This window comes from Odocoileus virginianus, chromosome 32 (genome assembly GCF_023699985.2).
Source record: "Odocoileus virginianus isolate 20LAN1187 ecotype Illinois chromosome 32, Ovbor_1.2, whole genome shotgun sequence".
NCBI lineage: Eukaryota > Metazoa > Chordata > Mammalia > Artiodactyla > Cervidae > Odocoileus > Odocoileus virginianus.
In genome coordinates this window covers 3,310,800-3,332,330 of record NC_069705.1, presented here as the reverse complement: position 1 = coordinate 3,332,330, position 21,531 = coordinate 3,310,800, and the positions used below count along the sequence as shown (strand labels likewise).

The 21,531-nt window shown below is 50.6% G+C and overlaps 1 protein-coding gene and 1 non-coding gene across 3 annotated transcripts in view; one reads left to right on the top strand and one right to left on the bottom strand.

The window, feature by feature from the left end:
- Positions 1–4,072: 4,072 nt before the first annotated feature.
- Positions 4,073–4,145, bottom strand: TRNAC-ACA (transfer RNA cysteine (anticodon ACA)). Its single transcript has one exon. It is a non-coding gene; the product is annotated as a tRNA-Cys (tRNA).
- Positions 4,146–15,015: 10,870 nt separating this feature from the next.
- SH2D4A (SH2 domain containing 4A) overlaps positions 15,016–21,531 on the top strand; it is a 56,465-nt gene continuing 49,949 nt past the window's right edge. Inside the window, exon 1 of one of the 2 annotated variants that reach the window (XM_070459789.1) lies at positions 15,016–15,507. In XM_070459789.1, coding sequence (XP_070315890.1) covers positions 15,327–15,507 — 181 coding nt within the window. In that variant the 5' untranslated portion in view covers positions 15,016–15,326. The remainder of the gene's footprint in view (positions 15,508–21,531) is intronic. The other variant, XM_070459788.1, reaches the window with a different exon arrangement.

Sequence of the window (21,531 nt, the reverse complement as noted above, 5' to 3'; positions counted from 1 at the left end):
GTGGTGATCTGACACCGTGGACTTAGCTTTAACACAGGAAACGTAACAGACCAGAAACAGCAGCAGTGGGTGAATGTTTAGAAAGGATACACGGTCAGAACTGACCTTCAGGAAACCCAGTGTAGCAGCCACAAATAAGAAAATGTCCTGTCCCAGGACAGGATGAAGGCGGCAGTCAGTTTCCACTGTCCTTCAACTGGTAAATGACGATTACCAGCAGAGATGAGATGTCCTACGTGGTAACTGACCTCAGATTTCAAATTCCCTAATCTGTCCAAGGACCTCCAGGATGTGAGGTTCCTTCAGACACTTGAGGATGTTCCCACATAACCCCAAGCCTTCCCTGGTTCAGGCTAATCACTTCCAGTTCCTTTAACTATACTTCACTCAATGTGTCCCTTCTTCCCTGGAAAAACTTGGTTGTGACTGACGTCACGATAAACCATGGGACTCAGATTCAAGCAGAATTTCCCAAAGGCAATCTGACTAAAGAAGGCACCGGTGAAACTGTCCACCTGTCCTTCCAGTAGCCTGAAGCTGAGCCAAAAGAATGACCCTGACCTCACTTCCTGTGACTCCCCATCTTCTCTCCACGCCCTTCACTCGCCCTTGTGCCCTGAACAGAAATGCGCTGCTGATGACAAGTGAGGAGAATGACGTGAATGTTGACAAGGGGGTGATGACGAAGCTCACAGCAACCCACCAGGAGCAGCACTCCCAGAACCACGACGGGTTTGGTTTCGTCCGTTTGTTCAACCTGCACCTGTTACATGCAGAACACAGAACATGTGACTCGCTCTGGGACCTGCTATCCTAATCCCAGTTACTTCCCGCTGGGAGTCGGGAGCAGAGCAAGCTGAGAGCATCACTGTGCCTCCCGGCGATGCCCACCCGCCCCTGCACAGTGGCTGGCAGCCTGGGCACCGTGACGCAGAGAAAAGCCCCATGCCAAGAAGCGCCCAGCATCCCGTTCGGCACCCTGCTGCTTGTTACCTTAAACCCTCAGGCTTCACAAGGAAGAAAACCCGTAAGAAATGTGCTCTGAATTCACTTACAAGTTACAAGCTGAGGTGTGTTTGATATGGAATCTCACCTCTTTTCTGAAAAACAAGCCAAGTTATCGAATATCAGACCATAATCGCATGGTCAAGCTACCAGCTAAAGCAAAGTAAATCAAAGTTAATGATAAACAGGAGGAAACATAGTTTGGGGAATGTAAGGTTCAGGACTGCAGGATCTGGTTTGGGTCATTCCTCGGCAGTGTCCCTACTAGTTAATGTTAAACATGGTAAAAATGAAATTAATGCAAGAATGTGAGATGATGTGGAGGACTGATAGCATGGAAAAGCAGAGGAAATAGCCAATGAATTAATTATAGACATTGAAAAGCACATGAAATATTAGGCAAGAAGTCTCCAAATGTTACAAAGCAAGTAAAAATAGAGACAACATATCCCACAGGAGCTGGAGAGGCAGGGAGGTGGTTTATGCAAAGATCATTAAACTGAGATCTGAATTCTAGTCTTTAACACTCCCTAAGTTAGTGTGGGCAAGGAAGGAAGGGAGAGGGAGGGAGGGCAGGGGGAGGAGAGGAAGGAAGGAAGGAAGGAAGAGGAGAATGGAGGGAGAGAGGGAAGGACAGGGAAGGGTCCTTGGAGGAAGGGTCACCAGCGGTTTATCCCAGTCTAGGGGTTGTCCAGACACTCCACAGGAGACATCGGCGGAGGTAAGCCAATGCAGGGACGCAGCGGAACAAGTTCCTGCGCAACACTTCCCTGGGTGAGCAGTCCGTGTTCTGGAGAGTTCTGTGCCGGACCGTGAGCTGCCCTGTGACAGCAACGGTCCCGGTGAGTCACCCCTCCCACAGTCTGTGCAGGGCAGCCCCTCCTATATTGACTCTGGACGTGCCCTTGGGTTTGCCCCAGCCAGCAGGCCACCAGCACATGAGCTGTGACACCCTGGAACGTGTCCTCTTGAAACGCCGCCGCTGCCGGCGGAGAAGTTCACTGGACCCCATGAGACTCAGAGGCCGCACGCCTGCCCCAGGGCCCGGCTGCCCCAAAGTGTGAGCCGACCAGCAGAGTAACCCTCCCGCCCACGGACCCACAGACCCGTGCAGAAAGCTAAAGGTTATTGTTTGAAGTCACTACGTGCTTGGTGTTTGTTACGCAGCAAGAGATATCTGATACAATCTGGAAAGATCAGACCAGAGGACTGAAACTTTCTCATTAAGAAAATGTTACTAAAATCCTAGAGCCGTGAAATCTTAGTATGTGTTCAGCCTCGCTGACAACCCAGACTGCCGCTGTGGCTGCCTCATGAATTTCCCCCTCAACCACCAAAAAGTTATAGGCAGGAGGAGAGGTAGAAGATGAGTTCTCTGATAACCATGGAATTTCGAGATGCCCCAGCTTGTAATCTATCTTCTCCTGAATGCTCACAACTTGGTCCCTGTGACGTCTGTAGTATGTATACGTTCAACCTCTTTCTTAAAATTATTTTAACTGTTTTTGTTCGTGACGGCTCCCCCTCTTAGGTATCTGCTCATTTGTCATCAGGGACTGTTCCATTACTCCCCACCCCCAATGACACAGGTTTACCAAATGTTTGACAAGCCAGCAGATGCAACCATTTACCTCCCCTTCACTTTGGCAATGGAAACTCAGAGCTGTAGGTTCTAACATGTTATCTGAAAAGGAAGAGAGGAAAAAGCAGGAAGAGAAGGAGGTCCACGTGTGGGGTTTCTTCTTAATGCAAAAATATCCTAGAAGAGTTCCCTCCATTCTGTCGAAATTTTTTGCCCTACCGACAGAAAGTTTCATATAAAAATATGTAACTCTTAGGAAATACTATGAGTTTAATAAAACAGAATTCCATTCCAATGACAGTATTAAGTTGGATCAAGATGAAAACTAAAAAAAAAAAAACAAAAACCAAAAGCATTCTCTCTCGAGAGCCGTCAGGCTGCAATAAGAGCTCCATCAAGGGAATCTGTGCTGTTTGCCTTGATTTGTGTACCCAGAAATCTGTCTTTGTGAGTCAATTCTTCATTGGGTGTGAGGGAAATAAAATACACAAAATGCACAAGTCTATCTGAAGGAATTTATAATCTAGTTGGAGAACCAACATCAATGAAACAGTTGAATAATAATTCAAGATGGTGCATTCCTAAAATTGCAAAACTGATTATGTAAATACTAATCCTTCTGGGTCAGGAAATGCTAAGTATTTCAAAACAATAGTTACTCACAAGCGTGTCATTCACATTGTAGGGATAAAAGATTTACGTCATTCATTGCATGTAATGAATAATAATTTGAAAAATAATACAATGTTAAGGGGAAATAAAATCAAGGCAAATGACTCTGTGGTGGGATAATAATATAATCACCCTGACCTTATCCCTTCCTTTTCATAGGAACAGCATCTCAAGTCAGAACATTCAAACTACTGAGCCATTCCTGGAGTTAAGATAATCCCTCAAAACATACTGATGAGTTCTTAGGCTGCAAAGCTACTTAACCTTAATTTCCAAAAATAAGCTTACCAGACTGTTCAGGGAGGTACTGATTCTCTGTGGGCAGGCCCCAATTCAGATTCATTCAGCTCTTAAACACACATGGATTAAATATCGACTCTGCCTCACAGCCTGGGCTAGGCTCTGGGAGTACAAAAATAATGAGACAAAATGCCAGCCACGCCATGCACACAGGTGGAAGGGCAGGGTGACAAAGTCAGCAGGTGTGGGGAGGGGGGCCTTGGACGAGGGTGGGAAGACCTGGGTCCCAGCCCTGGTCCACCACCACCCACTCTGCTGTGTAAACCGGGCAGACCATTTGATGATGCTGTTCAGTCGCTAGGTCGTGTCTGACTCTTTGCAACCCCATGGACCGAAGCACGCCAGGCTTCCTGGTCCTTCACTAACTCCTGGAAAAGTGAAAGTGAAGTTGCTCAGTAGTGTCTGACTCTTTGCGACCCCATGGACTGTATGTAGCCCACCAGGCTCCTCTGTCCATGGGATTTTTCCAGGCAAGAGTACTGGAGTGGGTTGCCATTTCCTTCTCCAGGGGATCTTCCTGACCCAGGAATTGAACCTGGGTCTCCCGCATTGTAGGCGGACACTTTACCGTCTGAGCTACCAGGGAAGCCACTAACTCCCCAAGTTTGCTCAAACTCATTTCCATTGATTCTGTGATGCTATCTAACCATCTCATTTCTGCCACCCCCTTCTCCTCCTGCCTTCAGTCTTTCCCTTCATTAGGGTCTTTTCCAATGAGTCGGCTCTTCACATCAGGTGGCCAAAGTATTGGAGCTTCAGTTTCAGCATCAGTGCTTCCAACGAATATTCAGAGTTGATTTCCTTTAGGATTGACTGGTTTGATCTGCTTGCAGTCCAAGGGACTCTCAAGAGTCTTCTCCAACACCACAGTTTCAAGGCATCAATTCTTCAGCACTCAGCCTACTTTATAGTCCAACTCTCACATTCATACATGACTTTTGGAAAAACCATAGGACTTCTGTTGGCAAAGTGACATCTCTGCTTTTTAATATGCTGTCTAGGTCTGTCATAGCTTTCCTTCTAAAGAGCAAGCATCTTTGAGTTTCATGGCTGCAGTCACTGTGCGCAGTGATTTTGGAGCCCAAGAAAATAATATCTGTCACTACTTCCACTTTTTCTCCTTCATGGATCACAGCCTTGTCATGGCGAAGGGGCTTGCATGACTCAATGAAGCTATGAATGATGCTGCTCAGGGCCACCCAAGACAGGTCATAGGGAAGAGTTCTGACAAAACGTGGTTCACTGGAGGAGGAAATGGCAACCCACTCCAGCATTCTTGCCTGGAGAATCCCATGAACAGTATGAAAAAGCAAGCCACGGAATTGCCCTGAACCCAAGTGTCCCCATTTGTCAGTTAAGATAGAAAGGTCTAGCTCACAAAACACATTGGGAGGACTGAACAAAATAATAGCTTGAAAATGCTTTGAAATGTTGATCTGTACGGATATATGGGGTCACAATGACTTAGAGTACATTCAGTTGAGTTCAGTTCAGTTCTGTCGCTCAGTCGTGTCCGACTCTTTGCAACCCCATGAACCATAGCACGCCAGGCCTCCCTGTCCATCACCAACTCCCAGAGTTTACCCAAACTCATGTCCATTGAGTCAGTGATGCCATCTAACCATCTCATCCTCTGCCATCCCCTTCTCTTCCTGCCTTCAATCTTTCCCAACATCAGGGTCTTTTCCAATGAGTCAACCCTTCGCATCAGGTAGCCAAAGGATTGGAGCTTCACCTTCAGCATCAGTCCTTCCAATGAACACCCAGCACTGATTTCCTTTAGGATGGACTGGTTGGATCTCCTTGCAGTCCAAGGGACTCTCAAGAGTCTTCTCCAACACCACAGTTCAAAAGCATCAATTCTTTGGTGCTCAGCTTTCTTTATAGAGTACATTCAGAGGGCTAGAAACCACTTCTACCTGACCATTAAGTGTCATCTTTTTAGTGACATATGTTATTTCCTTGGAGTCTCACTAGGAAATAGTATTTAAAGAATAGAACAATAGGAGTTGAGTCTTTTGTTTCCGGGCATTTGATTAGACTTTTTTTTTTTTTTTTTGCTCTGCTGGGTCTCAGTTGCAGCATCGGGGTCTTTCAGGGTGGTTCAGTGCTCGGGCTATCATTGTGGTTCTCGAACTTAGTTGATCCACAGTATGCAAGATTTTAGTTCCCTGACCAGGGATCGAACCTGTGTCCCTTGCATTGCAAAGCACATTCTAAACCACTGGACCACCAGGGAAGTTCCAGATTAGACTTTTTACTCGGCCGGTTTGGGAGGGCTGCTCACCACACAGCAAAACTAGCAAATCAAACTCATGCTTGCAAGCCCAGTATTGACCAGAAATCCCTCCTTTTCGATTAAAAACTCAAAGTAATTTCTGGATGTCAGATGCATTTTCCCCCCTCTTGTCTGTGAACCCCTCCCCTACTCGGAAGGAGTGCAGACTTGAGGCTCCACAGGAAGCACCAGAAGGAAGAAAGCTCACTTAAGAACTCATAAAAAATCACCTCTGTTCTCTTTATTCTTTTGATTTGATTCCTTTGCTCCATGTCCTCCTATCTTCTCCCCTGTGCAGAATTTGACCCAAGGAAACACTGAGAATTGACTGGCGGCTCCATCAGTACCTGCTTATTGCAGTGAAGAAGGTCATGGCCCCAGGTTTGCTTTCTCCAGAGGGGCTGGGAAGCTTGCAGCACCTGCTGGGAGGTGCTGGGAGCACTGGGAGCGGCCAGCAGAGATGGGATGGGGGCCTGCGCGCACCGCTGGCCGCAAGGCATGCAGTCCCGAAGGCAGCTTCCGTCTGCTCTTCATCAGCAGACAGAGGTGCTTATGTTGGAAGAGAAACATAGGTGATGGTTTCCTTCATTGTCACTCCTGAACTCAATAAGGTGAATGATCTGGTTAACACAGTATAATAACTCTGTAAAGACCATGAGTCAGAAACTCTGTTTTTACCACTAAAGCTCTGTGGTGGGGAACCTCGCTTTTCCCCCATTTTTTTCAGCTGCAAAATGATGTCCAGGTAACGTCCAAATTCTTTCCAGCCCTAAAAACTGTGTGATGTGCTGTTTTAATGAGGACAGAGGTGTAGCATTTACTCCCAGGGAGGGTTCCCGGGGTGGCTATATAAACTCTATGCATATAGATTCTTTTCTCCAAAGGGAGTCTGTCCATGTTCATATTTCCCTATTTATAAGGCATGATCTGTCATTTATTGGCCATAACCTTCCATTATACTGGATGCTATACGAGTGTCCTTGTTAAAATACTGACATGCCAATAAAACCCACTCTCTGTCTCAAACTTAAACAACAGCACTCATGCTGAGGCCATAAGCTGGCTCTTACTTAAATATACACTTAGAGGAAGAGGTGAAGTGTCTTACTTTACCCCAGGGTAGAGTCATGACTGCTTCCAGTTAAAGAAGCGTCTTCAGGCAAACAGAGTGTAATGAGTGAGATGGCTCTCTGGCAGAGCTGAAGGGCTGACTCCAGGAAAGGCAAGGAAGTGAGGGGGAATGCCTAGAGCTTGGGTGTGCATTTGGGGTGGGGGGGCGGGTGGTGATTTCAAAGAGCAAAGCTCTGGCCTCAACTAAAACGCCAGAGGGGACATCGGGGTTTCACAAACACAGACAGGGAATGGAAGGAAAGGTAGTGATAAGGCAGACCCCTGGGTCTCACACCCTGCATTTATGAAATGAGAGGCTGTCCATCCCCACACACGACTTCAGGATCAGAACCAAGGTGAACATCGGCTCCATGTTTATTTCAATAAAGTCAAGAGGCTGTGTTTGGGCTTCCCAGTAGCTCAATGGTAAAGAATTTGCCTGCCAATTCAGGAGACACAAGAGATGAGGGTTGATCCCTGGGTTGGGAAGATTCCCTGGAGGAGGTCATGGCAACCCACTCCAGTATTCTTGCCGGGAGAATTCCATGGACGGAGGAGCCTGGCGTGCTACAGTCCTCGGGGTCACAAAGAGTCAGACGTGACTTGGCAACTGAGCATGCACACCACACAGGGCCTGTAGTATAACTCTTCAAAATCTCCCGTATCAACCTCCCACATATTTTAGTGGTTTCACCTTTGGCCACATTAGGACCTGCTAGCATGCTTTGGTGGAGAAGGAAATGGCAACACACTTCAGTGTTCTTGCCTGGAGAATCCCAGGGATGGGAGAGCCTGGTGGGCTGCCAGCTAGGGTCACACAGAGTCGGACACGACTGAAGCGACTTAGCAGCAGCAGCAGCAGCAGCATGCTTTGGGGAAATGCCTGTGCTCCATCTCAATCTCAACAAAATAACTCCTGAGGAGGGGGGGATCAAAGGGGTAAACTTTAAACCTCCCTCAGGTTATTGTAAGCTGTACTTAAGAACGACTTCTGGGATCACCAGCAGTAAACTTTTTATAAAACTAAAATGAAATCGTGTACTTTTTGAAAAGATGGCACGAAAGACAGAAGTTAGGAAATACCTGATTTTGAACCTAGTCCAAACAAGAGATGAGACTTTGGTTTCATTTGCACTAGGAGACCTAGTCCAAGCTGCCTGGGAAGATCTGAGGATACCGGGATGCTGGTAAGGGCTTTTAACAGAACTTCAAGAGCAAGACAGCTGGTGATACACCTCATAGGTGTTCCTGACTTGCCAGTGGCCAGCAGGAGAGGTTCAGCACCGTCCCCCGGCAAGGTGTGGTGGCCCAGACCTCACACTCAAAAGGCACGTGAAGGCGGGTAACCCTCTGACAACACATCCTGGATCACTGGGTGGGGAGATGTTTCCCACCAGGAGCGTGGCCCAAAGGCAGACATTAGAAGTGATGAGAGACTCACAGTTAAGTCACAGAGTCACTGATGTGGGATCAGTCCCAGCAAGTTCATGATTGCAAGGAGGCAGAAACATACACGCGGCTACTGTACAAGGCAGTGCTGCCTCCAATGGGGTCGGCTGTCTGCTCCCTCCATGTCTGGCTTCACCACGACCAGCCTGGTACCCAGGAAGCGCTCATTAAATGCCTCTGGGGACTGTGTTAAACTGACTTGGTAGTTCTTCAACTGCTTCACCGGGGTGTGTTAGGGTTCCCTCTGAGCCGGCGCCAGCAGCCGGCCAGGTTAAATGACACTCCAGCCAGAAACACCCTACAGGCCATTCAGTTAATAAGCACTGGGAACCAAACCCAACCAGAAATTCTGCCCTGATGGGATCCTTAGAATAGCTCTCAAATAGCTACTCGGAAGGCCTGACTTCCGCCCCCAGGTTCTACCTCTCCGGTATCTTCCGAGGTCCGGAGAGGTTTCATTTTTGAAAGGAGCAAGTTAGGTAGGCTGTGTAGACAGGTCTACACTGGCTGTTTGCCTCATCTCTCCCTGACACCTGCGACCAGGTTGGGGGGAAGGGTGGTGGTGGTGGTCACGACAGCAGGCTCCTTGCTCCACACATTCTGAACGGTCCTCTGAATGCAAAATGCCCTCGGACGAGTCCACTCTGCCTCCAATGAGCTGTCCTCCCAGATTTCCTTCTCTGGCCGCGGCTCCTCCCCCCGGGCGCCACCCAGACCTGTGCTGTCCCCGCGCGCAGTTCACCGTCTGCCTTCACCCTCTTGCCTTCTCCCCTTCTCGGCACTTCTTTCATTTTCTGCCCCCCCCCCCCCCCCTCGCCCCGGGAGCGACCGTCTCCAGTCTTCATCTTCCCAGCCTTTCTCCTCCAGGTCCTGGCCTCCTACGAAGCCACACCCTTGCGGACCAGCGCCCTGGAGGAGTTTGATAATTGACTTAAGGTCAACAAAAGGAAAAAAGTGAGCTCGGAGACGCTGGCGCACAGGCTCGTCCGGCGGAGCTGAGACGGGCTCCCGGCCCCGGGCCCCACCTGCCGGGACGCCCGGCCGGACCCCCGCCTGGCCCGCAGGGCGCACGGAGGGACGCGCCGGCGGCCGCAGGTGCGGGCGGGCTGGGGGGCTGGCAGGGGGCCGGGGGAAGGCCCTCGGGCCGCGTCTCGGCCGCGCGTCTGTGCAGCGGGCCGCGCCCTCCCGGCCCTTGGCGCCCGGCGGCCCGGGCGGCCCGGCCCCGCGCGGGCGGGAGGCGGGAGGGGCGGCCAGCGCGGTGTCTCCGCGCGGGTGGCGGTCCCGCGCTCCTCCGCCCGGCGGGCTCAGCTGCGGGCGGCCGGGTGTCCGGTGTCGGGTGTCCGGTGTCGCCGCGCCGGCAGGAGAGCGGCGGCGCAGACAGCCGGCTGTGGTCGCGGTGAGGGGCGCGCGGGGCCGCGGGGCGCGCGAGCAGTTCCGGGCCGGGCCCCTCGGGGGGCGCCCCGGGCTGCCGGGCAGGGAGGGAGCGCCTGGGGGTAGCGGGCGGGGAAGGCGGCGCGCCAGGCGCTCCGGGCGCCGGGGGGCGGTCCCCGATCCCATCCCGTGGGCTCAGGGTGCGCTGGGGGGCCGCGCGGGGCCGTGGTGGGCGCGCCGCCCCCCGGAAGGCGGGCTTCGACGGTGGCCGCAGGCGGTCGCGCGGTGACCTTCCCCCGCCCTAGGGTTCGCAAGGGCGCCCTTGGGGTGGCGCCGGTGGCATCGGGGAGTCACTGTGCCGGTTCGCTCAGAGTGTCTTTCTCTCCCCAAGAGTCAAAGGAAAGAGGCGACAGAGCGCCCCTTTCTTTCTAAACGTAAGAGTCTGCTCAACCCTAAAAGCTTGGTTGCATGCCTGCTTCAGAGAAACAACGACTTGGATACAGGGTTTGTTTGTTTGTTTGTTTTTCAGTGAAGAAGTAAGTGGAGTCAATGAAAGCATAGATCTGGCATGAGTGAAATCTCTAGATAAACCTGTGTGCAGTGATTTCAAAGTTCTGAAGAGTGGTACAAAATCTTTACAGAATTTACCAAATTGATGTCGCCCCTTCCAATTTATTTTATCCTGAGATAACCTTTGTGCGGATAGGTTAATAACGCAGAGTTGAATAACTGGAAGTCTGAAAACAATTGGCTGTTTGAAAAGAATTAAATTCAAATGATATTCTTACCATTAAAGTTGTAGTGTCCGTATCAGAATATTTATATGATTAATTAGGCTGGGGTTTTTTTTTTTTTTTTTGGTGCTCAGCCGTGTCAGACTCTTTGTGACCCCATGGACTGTACGGACCCCCTAGGTGTGACCCCATGGACCCCCTAGGCTTCTCTAGCCAGGGAATTTTCTAGACAAGGATACTGGAGTGGGTTACCATTTCCTTCTCCAGGGGATCTTCCGGACCCAGGGATCGAACCTGGCTCTCTTGCATTTCCTGCATTGGCAGGCAGATTCTTTACCCCTGCACCATCCTTTGGGGTAAGGTCTCAGAGTCGTTAAAAATACAAAAAGTCCTCTTTTTAAAAAAAAAAACCATTGTTTAGAGGACAGTGGCCCTAAACCCCAGAAAAGTATGAGAAGGTATGAGAGCTAGGCCACACCTATGGGAGTCCTGGAAGACAACTGTGACCCATTAGAAATTGTTTTTGGAAAAAGTAGCAGACGTGGAAGTGTTGCTTGTCATTTTTGTCTTTTAAGAAAAGTGTTGCACAAAAGTACTGAGTTAGCCCAGCTTTCCTCTTTCCTGGATCTTGAATGGGGGGAGCCGTCTGCACTCTGTACCGGACCCAGTGGCAGCGCTGATTGTCAGGGGGTACGATAGGGGAAATCCTGACCCGTCGATTTCCTCCTTTCTGCTTCCTCCACCCTGGCTCCACTCGCCTCAGTAAGTCCCCGCTAGATGGTGTGGCCCAGACCTCAGGTTACAGAGTCACAGTTCAGGCTCCTTTCACGGTGAGGAAAGCCAGCGCGGGTACGTGAAGTGACACCCAGCCCGGCACGCCGGCGCTGTGTTTGAGGACGGAGCTAGTTCATACCTGCGCGGCTGCAGCCTCAGCGTGGCATGCAGTGCTGTATTTCAGCAGCCTCACCCCTCAAGATTCTTGTCAGCGGGGTCCCCAAGTTTTCTTTGAGGACGGGGGAAGCCAGTGTCTTTCCCTGAAGGTCCACTAATGACCTTTAATGCAAAAAAAAAAAAAGCACGTTTGGGGGAAACCGCACAAGACTGAAGCTGTGAGAGCTTGGACCTGTGGTCCCTGCGGTGCAGGGCTGCCCTTTCCCCCTGGTCTGTCCCCGCTGCTCCCAGGGGCTGTGGATGGAGCTGCGGGTGGATGCTGTGTAGACTGAGTGCTCCGTGTGAACGCCGTGAGCCCCGCGTGTCGGTCACTTCCCGCTGTCCTTCCTGGGGTGGGGGCTTTCCCGTACCTGCCCTCCCCTAAGGCCACCTGCACTTGCAGAGATGAGGCGTCTGCCCCCCACCCCCGACCCCGAGAGGGTCGACCCTGCCTCACGCACTTTGGGTTCAGCATTTCTGCCGCTGCCAGAACTTGCTTCTGAAACATCACCTGCGGTTCCCCATCCCAGTGATGCTCTGATTCTGAAAGGTGAAAGTTAAAATTGCTCAGTTCGTGTCCAGCTCTTTGCAACCCCATGGACTATACAGTCCATGGCATTCTCCAGGCCAGAATACTGGAGTGAGTAACCTTCCCCTTCTCCGGGAGATCTTCCCAACTCAGGGATCAAACCCAGGTCTCCTGCATTGCAGGCAAAGTCTTTACCAGCTGAGCCAAAGGGGAAGCCCAGGAATACTGGAGTGGGTAGCCTATCCCTTCTTCAGGGCATCTTCCCGACCCAGGGATAGAACCGGGGTCTCGTGCATTACAGAAGAAATCTTTACCCACTGAGCTACCAGGAAAGCCTGATTCTGGGCTCCCAGCAAACTCCACGCCCCTGACTTGGAGCCAGACCTCCAGGCACACCCCCTCCATCGTCTTGTAGGAAATGGGGATGGTGAGGGACTGAACTCCAAGGTTGTGATGAAGATTCCTTAGTTACTGCCTTCACTGCTCAAGGTCGTAGCTGTGGCTGGGGCCAGCATCCGAGACCAGGACTGCGCCAGGTGGAGAGAGGAGAGTGGATTCAGCCCTTTCAGGGTTTTCCTGTCTAGGCGCTGCCCGCCTTGTCCCTGTTGCTGGGAGTCACCCAATTCCAGACTGGGGAATAGAGCGGAAGCCTCCAGCTTCCCTGGGCAGCTCCTCTCCCCGGTGTTTTATTTTTGTGAAAGTCAACCCTTGGTTAAGAAATGTCCCAGCATAGGGACCTTTACCGGAATGTCACATATAGCTTTTATTATGTTGAGGTATGTTCCTTTGGAATGTCGAGGACTCATTCACTTTGGTTTCTTAGCACTTGATCTAAGCACTGGAGTCCAGTGAGCTGAGGACTTACCTTCTTCCTGCGGTTCTGACACCTACAGACAAGAGCTCAGCCTCTGGAAACCCCCCTCGAGTGTAGATTTAGTTGAGCCCCTCTCCTGGAGACCCCAGAGTCAGGAAAGCATCACAGGACACCAGTGGTCTGACCGTTAGAGCCTTTGAGGGTCGCCTCAAAGCAAAATACAAAGCTAGCCAGGAAGCCTGGGGCGGGCGAGGCTGACTGAGTTAGAGTCGGACGGTGCCTTTAATTCTTTTAAAAATTTCTCTTAACACTGGGTCCATTTGAGCCCTGGGATTTGAATGCTACAGATGGTAGGATGCAGATAGCGGGGGTCGTGGTAGCCTCAGTAAAGGTCCCTGCTACACCAGGACTCGAGAGTGAATGGAACCATATGTTGTTGGTATGCAAACCACCCTGGGTACCCTGGCTGTTGGGCTGTTGCTCCTGCTTCTCTGAAAAAGCTGGTGTAAATGGAGAAACAGCTGCGCAAGAGGCGGAGCAGGAGTGAAGCTGCAGGGGCCTGCCAGGCGTGAGAGGAGCACGACAGCCTGCCTGGGAGTGACCAGGAGACGGGCCGGGAGTGACCGGGAGACGGGCCGGGACTGACCGGCCGTGGGCCTGGGAGGGCCGCTGTGTGGCTGAGGGCCGGCCTGAAGCTTAAGAGCCTCTGAACTGAGTTTGGAGAAAGAAGATATTTGAGAGGGCGTGGCCAGATGGTGGGATTGTTAGTCCATTTCTTAGAACGTAGGTGATCCTGAAGAGTTGAAATAAATAAGCTTTTTGTGCATGTCTTATTATATTGGAACAAAATAAACATCTGTCCCCGCCCCGCCCCGAATGGAAATGTGTACATAATTTCCTTCTAATGACAAAAATATGAAGGTTTGCTACATTTTTGAAAAGACCAAATGGAAAGGTGTGAAGAAGAACACACCTGTTGTGGAGTAGGTACCCCCGGGAACCCGCCTATGTGCTCAGGCCCAAGGCTCCTCCCTCTGAGAAACTGTCTTACGGAGCGAGGACCCTTTGTGATGGGCCTGGTCACCTCTTCAGTTCAGTCCAGTTCAGTCGCTCAGTCGTGTCCCGACTCTTTGTGACCCCATGAACCGCAGCACGCCAGGCTTCCCTGTCCATCACCAAGTCCTGGAGCTTGCTCAAACTCATGTCCATAGAGTGGATGATGCCATCCAACCATCTCATCCTCTGTCATCCCCTTCTCCTCCTGCCCTCAATCTTTCCCAGCATCAGGGTCTTCTCCAAGGAGTCAGTTATTCGCATCAGGTGGCCAAAGTATTGTAGTTTCAGCTTCAGCATCAATCCGTCCAATGAATATTCAGGACTGATTTCCTTTAGGATGGACTGGTTGGATCTCCTTGCAGTTCAAGGCACTCTCAAGAGTCTTCTCTAACACCACAGTTCAAAAGCATCAATTCTTTGGCACTCACCTTTCTCTAGAGTCCAACTCTCACATCCATACATGACTACTGGAAAAACCATAGCTTTGACTCGATGGACCTTTGTTGGCAAAGTAACAACTCTGCTTTTTAATATGCTGTCTAGCTTGGTCATAGCTTTTCTTCCAAGGCGCAAGTGTCTTTTAATTTCATGGCTCCCCCAGTTTATCTGGTCTGTAATTTTAGATCCTGTGAAATTAGGTTACCTGGAAGAGGTACACCTAAAACCTGGTGACCTTCCAAAACGTGCATGAGTGTTCTCTCCTGCCTCTGCACTGTTTTCATGGTTTAGTGAGTTGTCTGAACACTGCATTGTCCTTTTGTGAAGATGGTAGCACATAATTGTGTGTATTAACTGCCACTTTTAAGGGAAAATGGGAAAATTGCATTATGGTCTAATTTTTATTTCTTCTTTATTTCTTCCTTAAGCCTGGCTTGGGTTTAGGTGGGTAATTCTCTGAAATCTCAAAAACAGTGCTTTCTTTTGAAATATGTTGTTTGGAGAGAGGCTTTTAATTTCATCCCTGCCTTTGTCTCTTTAACTGTTTTTAGCTGTGGACGTGGTGGTTTGTTGAGCTCGGAGGTAATCGCATGTTTGCTTAGTTGGGAGAAGGCCAAACCCCTGTTAATTTTTCGTTTCCCTGAGATTGACCGGTAAAAGTTTAGGGTTTATTTTGTTTTGTGTGGTTTTTTTTTTTGTTGTTAAAGTATCTTTGGAAATTACAGGATACAGGTTACACAAAGCTCTTAACAAAGCTTGCCTGAAATAAAAGCAGATCTGACTTTCTGCCAAGCTTACTCCTAAGCCTGTCCTGGCCTTTGCACCTTTTAACACGGTTGCGTCTTGGCTGTTGCTCTTTGCAGGTTCATGAGTGGCGTTTTGGACAGGGAGCCTGGTGTGGGAGCCCAGAGCCAGTTTGCTGAACTGCCATCGTCCCAGCCCCACGAGCGTCCGGGAAGATCTGTGGGTGCCCCCTCGTGCCAGCCCAGGGGAGGCAGCCCTGGAAGCCGTTCTCAAGAACTTTTGCCCCAGGTGTAAAAGAATCCAGCCCCGCAAAGATGCTGAAACAGATCCTGTCGGAGATGTACATAGATCCTGATCTGCTGGCAGAGCTGAACGAGGAACAGAAACAGATCCTGTTCTTCAAGATGAGGGAGGAGCAGATCCGCCGCTGGAAAGAAAGAGAAGCAGCGATGGAAAAACAAGAGTCCTTGCCAGTGAAACCCAGACCAAAGAAAGGTAAGCGGAGCTCGCTTCTCCCGGGAGCCCACACGGCAGGCTGCCTCCCCGCTCATTTTCACCTTTCACACTGGTCAGCCGCTAGCCGGGTTCGAGGTCCGGTTTGGCAGCTGGACGCTGAGTGTTACTGAGCTTTTCATGGTGCAATTGATCAACCTGAAGTGTCCATGTTTGTGCAAGTACACGTGTACACACGTGCACAAGTACACAGACACACACACGAGCGGCAGTACTCTGGAGTGGTGAGGCTGAGAGCAGGTCTTTCTCGAAACCGGACTGACCTTCAGCTGCAGTAAAAAGTCACGTGGAGCTGGACTCGAGGGGCATGCAGGAAGGGTCCACCTCCTCTTGTCCCAGATGCCTGGTATTCTGCTGTGCTGGGCTTAGTCGCTCAGTTGTGTGCAATTTGCAAGCCCGCCAGGTTCCTCTGTCCATGGGGATTCTCCAGGCAAGAATACTGGAGTGAGTAGCCTATCCCTTCTCCATGGGAGCTTCCTGACCCAGGAATCCAGCCAGGGTCTCCTGCATTGCAGGTAGATTCTTTACCAACTGAGCTACCCCGGAAGCCCCTGGTATTCAGCTACCAGCATGCAAAGTCTTTACATCAGCCTCTCTCTAGAAATGCTGTTTCCATCCCGTAGACTCTGAGAGATGTTTCTTTGAGTTTTCTGTTTTTGGGGACATTCACTTTCAAGATGCAAATACTGTTAAAAGGGAAAAAGTCATAATGCTAATTTTTTTAGTGTGAGTTCACCTTTCAGATGTACTACCTCTTCCTGGCCCAAGGAATCCCTGGTAGCTTGGCCACATCTTTGGGACCATGTATGAGAAGGAATTCCTTGTACATCAGGGTTAAAGGGTTTACACACAGACACATGGGAAAGCACGTGTTAGCGTGCACACACCCCTCCACACACTTTCTGTTATGGACGAATACCTATGTTGTTGGGGAAAAAAAAAAACAGTTTTCAAGGTCACTTACGACAGCATTCAAAGATCAGTTTCTCTTCGTTTTTTATTAAGCCCGGAAAAATAAATTTGATAAAACCATTCAGGGTTTCAAAGATTGAGAAAATTAATCTCCCTTATATGCTATAGACTCAAAAAGGAAGTCAGTTTAGTGACCTTTTCCTTGCACTGTCTTTTATTAAAACCTTTTTCCAATTAAGGTTTTATAGTGATATGGAAATAAATGTGAGTACTTCATTTATTATTATTGTTATCACCAATAGCAGCTATTTATTAAACCCCTGTTTTTTCAGACACCATGCAAGGCACTTTTACATACATTACATGTCATCTTCATGGTATTTCTCCAAAACAGTATCAGTGGTCCTGTTTTACACATGGAGAAGTGCATGCAAGGTCACACCCCAGTTGGTACCCAGGTCTACTGGGCTTCACAGTACTCTTCACTCGCCAAGGACATCCTTGGTTTTCCTTCTAGCGGTAACATGTCCAAACTGGAGCATGACCCTGTATCTTTCCGATCTGGCTTCTCCATTTCCTTGCATCCTTTGGTCTGAGTTAACCAAGTATAACGGGGCCTCCTGGCACCGTGTTAGTTGTGAACGTGACACGCAGACGTGGTGGGTGACTGTGAAGACTGGGGCCGCAGAAGGGCTCTGTCCCCTGGAATCAGTAGCCTGGAGCTCTTTGAGACACTTTGGGTTTCTCACGTTTGCTGAGTTGGTCTCCTCCTGGTGATGTAAGATGAAGTTCTTTGCTCAAATTCTTCCTTTGCGGGCTGTAGGTTTTCCCCTTTCGCCTCTTCAAATGTATCATGCGACTCCCTTCTGTCCTTCAGAAAAATCAGCTGCTGGCCTTACGGGACTTCCCTCGTATGTTATTTGTCGCTTCTCTCATGCTGCGTGTTCAGTCGCTTCAGTCGTGTCTGACCCTTTGCGACCCCATGGACTGTAGCTCACCAGGCTCCTCTGTCCCTGGGATTCTCCAGGCCAGAATACTGGAGTGGGTTGCCTTGCCCTCCTCCAGGGGATCTTCCCCACCCAGAGATCAAACCCACGTCTCTCTTGCGTCTCCTGCATTGGCAAGTGGGTTCTTTAATATATCACCACCTGGGAAGCTTTTCCTTTGCTGATTTTAATATTCTCTATTTTTTGTGATTTTAATTACAGTGAGTCTTGGTGTGTTCCTCTTTGGGTTCATCCTGTATGGTAGTGGTCCCCAACCTTTTTGGAAGCAGGGACTGGTTGTAGGGAAGACAGCTTCTCTGCGGATAAGGATGGTGGGGGTGGTAATGTGAGTGATGGGGAGCAGTGGCAGCCTGGGAGTTGGGGACCCCTGCTGTTTGGAACTATGTGCATTTCCTGGGCTGGGGTGACTATTTCCTTTCTCAGGCTAGGGAAGTTTTCAGTTATTATGGCCTGAAATTCTCAGGTTCATTCTCTGTCTCTTTTTCTCCTGGGCCCCTATAATACTAATATTAGCGCCCTGATGTCCTCGAGGTCTCTTGACCTGCCCTCATTCCTTTTCAGCCTTTTTTCTGCTCAGCAGCAGTGGTTTCCACGCCTCCATCTTCCAGCTCACTGATCCACTCTTCTTTATCATTTAGTCTACTATTGACTCCTTCTGGTGTATTTTTCATTTTAGTGATTGTATTCTCCTTCTCTGTGTGTTCTTTATATTTTCTAACTCTTTGTTTAAAAATTCCAGCTTCTTGCTCTGTGCATACCTGCTGTCCTCCTGAGTTCTTTCATCATCTTTACGAGCACTGCCCTGAGCTCTTTCTTGGGTGGAAAGCTTATCTCCACTTCATTTAACTCTTCTGGGGTTTCATCATCTTCTTTCATCTGGAACGTGTTCCTCTGCTGCCTCATTTTTTTAAAAATCTTTTTTCTAAGTTGTTATTTGTATCTTTATGCATGTGGTAGGTTAGTTACATTTCTTGACCTTAAAGAAGGGGCCCCTCTGAAGATGTTCTCTGTGTCTTAGCAGCCCTCACCCCTCTAGACGCTTAAGCCGTACGCTCTCCAGATTTTCCCTAAGAGGTCTGCATGGGCCCTTCTCTTGTGGGAGGCTGAGCCCGTGGGCCATCAGCTGGCTTGGTTGACTCCTCCATCGGTTGATTCTCAGGCCCTGCCTTGTCTGAAGGCCGCTGGCCGTTGGTTAGATGGATCTGGTCACAAAGTGACTGGCTGAGGAATCCTAGGGGGTCCAGGGGCTAGTTGTGCTGGCTCACCGGTAGGTGGAATCAGGGTCCCAAGGACGCCGAGGAGGTTGCCCTACCCATGGACAGGTGAACTGAGGTCCTGGGGGTAGCGCTGGATTATTGGCAGGCAGAGTCGGGTCATGGAGTCTGACCACAGGGCCCAGGATCCCAGAACTTATTTCAAATCGTTGGGTGGGGGTGGGGTGGAGGGTGGGGGCTGGTTCCCGACACAGTTGGGTTTGGCATCTGGGGTGTCCTGAAGCTTGTGTTGGCCTCTAGTGGGCAGGGGCTGGGGCCTGGCTGGTCCCTGGCTAGGGCCTGCCCTGCTATGGGTGGTCTGGATCTGCAGGCTGTGTGATGGTAGCTCTCTTGCCTTTGGTGTCTGCCCCTGGTTGGTGAGGCTGGTCTGAGACCAGTGCCGGCTTCCTGGAGGGAAGAGCCAGTGTCTGCCCACTGGTGTGTGGGGTTAGGTCTTGGCCCTCTGGTGGGCTCGGTAAAGTCCAGAGGCGTGTCTGGAGTCAGCTGTGGGCTCAGGAAGTCCTTAGGGCCTGCTCATGGCTGCGGCTGCTGTTCCTACCCAGTTAGTCGTTTGGCCTGAGGCCTCTCAGCACGGGTGACCTGCAGGCTATTGGGTGGGGCCAGGTCTTGGCACTAATGAGCCAAGACGGCAACTGCCAGCAGCCGTGTCCTCACGATAGAAGGTCCCCAAATATGTTTGCCTCCAGGATTCATGGTCTCAGGGTGACCCATAGTCATCCCCGCCTCCCTGGGAGATGCTCCAAAGCCGACAGGTAGGTCTTGCCCAGACTCCTGTCAAATGACTGCTTTTCACCCTGGGTCCTGGTGTGTGTGAGATTTCGTGTGCACCCTTTTAAGAGTGAAGTCTCTATTTCCCCCACTCCTGGGGGGCTCCCAAAATTAAACCCCACTGGCCTGAAGGCAATGGCACCCCACTCCAGTACTCTTGCCTGGAAAATCCCATGGATGGAGGAGCCTGGTAGGCTGCGGTCCATGGGGTCGCTAAGAGTCGGACACGACTGAAGTGACTTAGCAGCAGCAGCAGGCCTTCAAAGCCAAATGTTCTGGGGGCTCATCTTCCCAGATGAGTAGGACCCCCAGGCTGGGGAGCCTGACCTGGGGCTCAGAACCCTCACTCCGGTGGGAGAAGCTCCAGTCTGTGGGTCGCCCACCTTGGGGTATCTGTCTCACTGTGGTGTCTGTCTCATCGTGGTTCCTTTTCTATGTTTTTGGTTGGAGAAGATCTTTTCTTGTAGGTTCTGGTCTTTTTCATGGATGGTTTTTCTGCAGATAGTTGTGATTTTGGTGTGCTCAGGAGAGGAGGTGAGCTCAGGGCCTTTCTGCCCCATCATCTTGCCCAGTCTCCTGTTGATTTTTTAATAGGACGGCTAGAAAATGTATAATTACAGGCGGCGCTCCCATTGGACAGCACCGCTATAGACTTTGTAAACGTGGCCCCAAGCAGTGCTGATTGAGCTGCTGGCGTGTCAGACCCTGAACTCTTAGGTCTATCATCTCATAAAATCATCACAGCCAAGCCTGGAGCTGAGTTACTTTCACATTTCACAGGTGAGGAAAGGGAGACAGAGGGACCTTAACTGACTTGCCCAGGGCAGTAGGACCCTGAGCCTGACTCCCGTAGCTGGCACTGTTAACAAACGTTGCCCCTCGTTCAGCTTGCCGGGCGCTTTGAGCTTACCTGGAGCTTGGTAACAGTTGCCGTTGTCTGCAGGAGCCCTGCACACGACTGAACGTGTGCTTGTGTGGGTGTCTTCCCATGGAGCCTTTTTTCCGAAAGTTTTTTTTTCTGGTCATGCACACAGAGGAGGTCTTTACTTGGTAGAGGCTGCCCAGCAATAGACACCTCTCCAGCTGGTGGGAACTTCTCGCAAGAAGCCAGGCTCTGGTCACTATGGGGGGGTGACGCTCCTTGTGCATCCTTGGAACAGGCTGGGGCTTGTGAAATTTCACCTGTGGATTCTCAGACGAGCTCCTTTATGCAGAGCCTCCCCTTTCCCATGAAATGATGACAGAGCCCCGGTGTGTGCCATCTGCCGTGTCTGCTTCCTCCCCGCCCTTCCCTCGTGACCCAGCACGGTGACCTCTGTTGCTGGATTCAGTTCTCAGCTCGGTTGATTCCTCAGCTGCGTCTCACCCTGTGAGTTGCCTCTCAGAGTCTCTTCATGTCGTGGTCTCTTGCTGACTCCGTGACTGTCTTCTTTCACGTCTCTGCCTGACCCGGAACACCTGCGTTCCCCAGGGGCGCCTCACTCTGCCTGGTGGTTGGCAAGCTCCAGGTGGGATTGAGGGTCCCTTAGACTCCATGGGAAACTTACTGAAAGCTTGGACCAGGAGAATCTACCCAGAGGACATTTGCTGCAGTTTCCCAATGTTGACGGACTCCCTGAGCCTCATTCACACACTCCCCGACTAGGTTAAGGTCAGGGTCTCTGTGCTCCCTCCCTGGGGCACTTCTCTTTCTGGAATCTCACAGCTGTATTTCGAAACCAGACCTCTTATCTGAGCATTGGTCTCATGTCAGTTACCCAACGAGCATCTCCGCTCAGAAGACCCTTGGGCCCTTGATGCAAAGCCAGGTTCTTCGGCATCATCCCAGCCCTCCTCCCTGCCCCCCAGGTCTGCTCCTGCCTCTGTCTCCACCATGATCTGCGGCCCACTTTCCTTTGAGTCACCAAAGCCGGAAGCCTGAGAGTCCCCTGGTTACTCCCAGTCTCAGCACACTCCCATTGCTCCATCCCACGGAGGTTCTCCCTACCACCCTGCGGGCCTGTTAGCAAGTGCCAGGCAGAAACCTTGTGTTGATGCCATTTCAT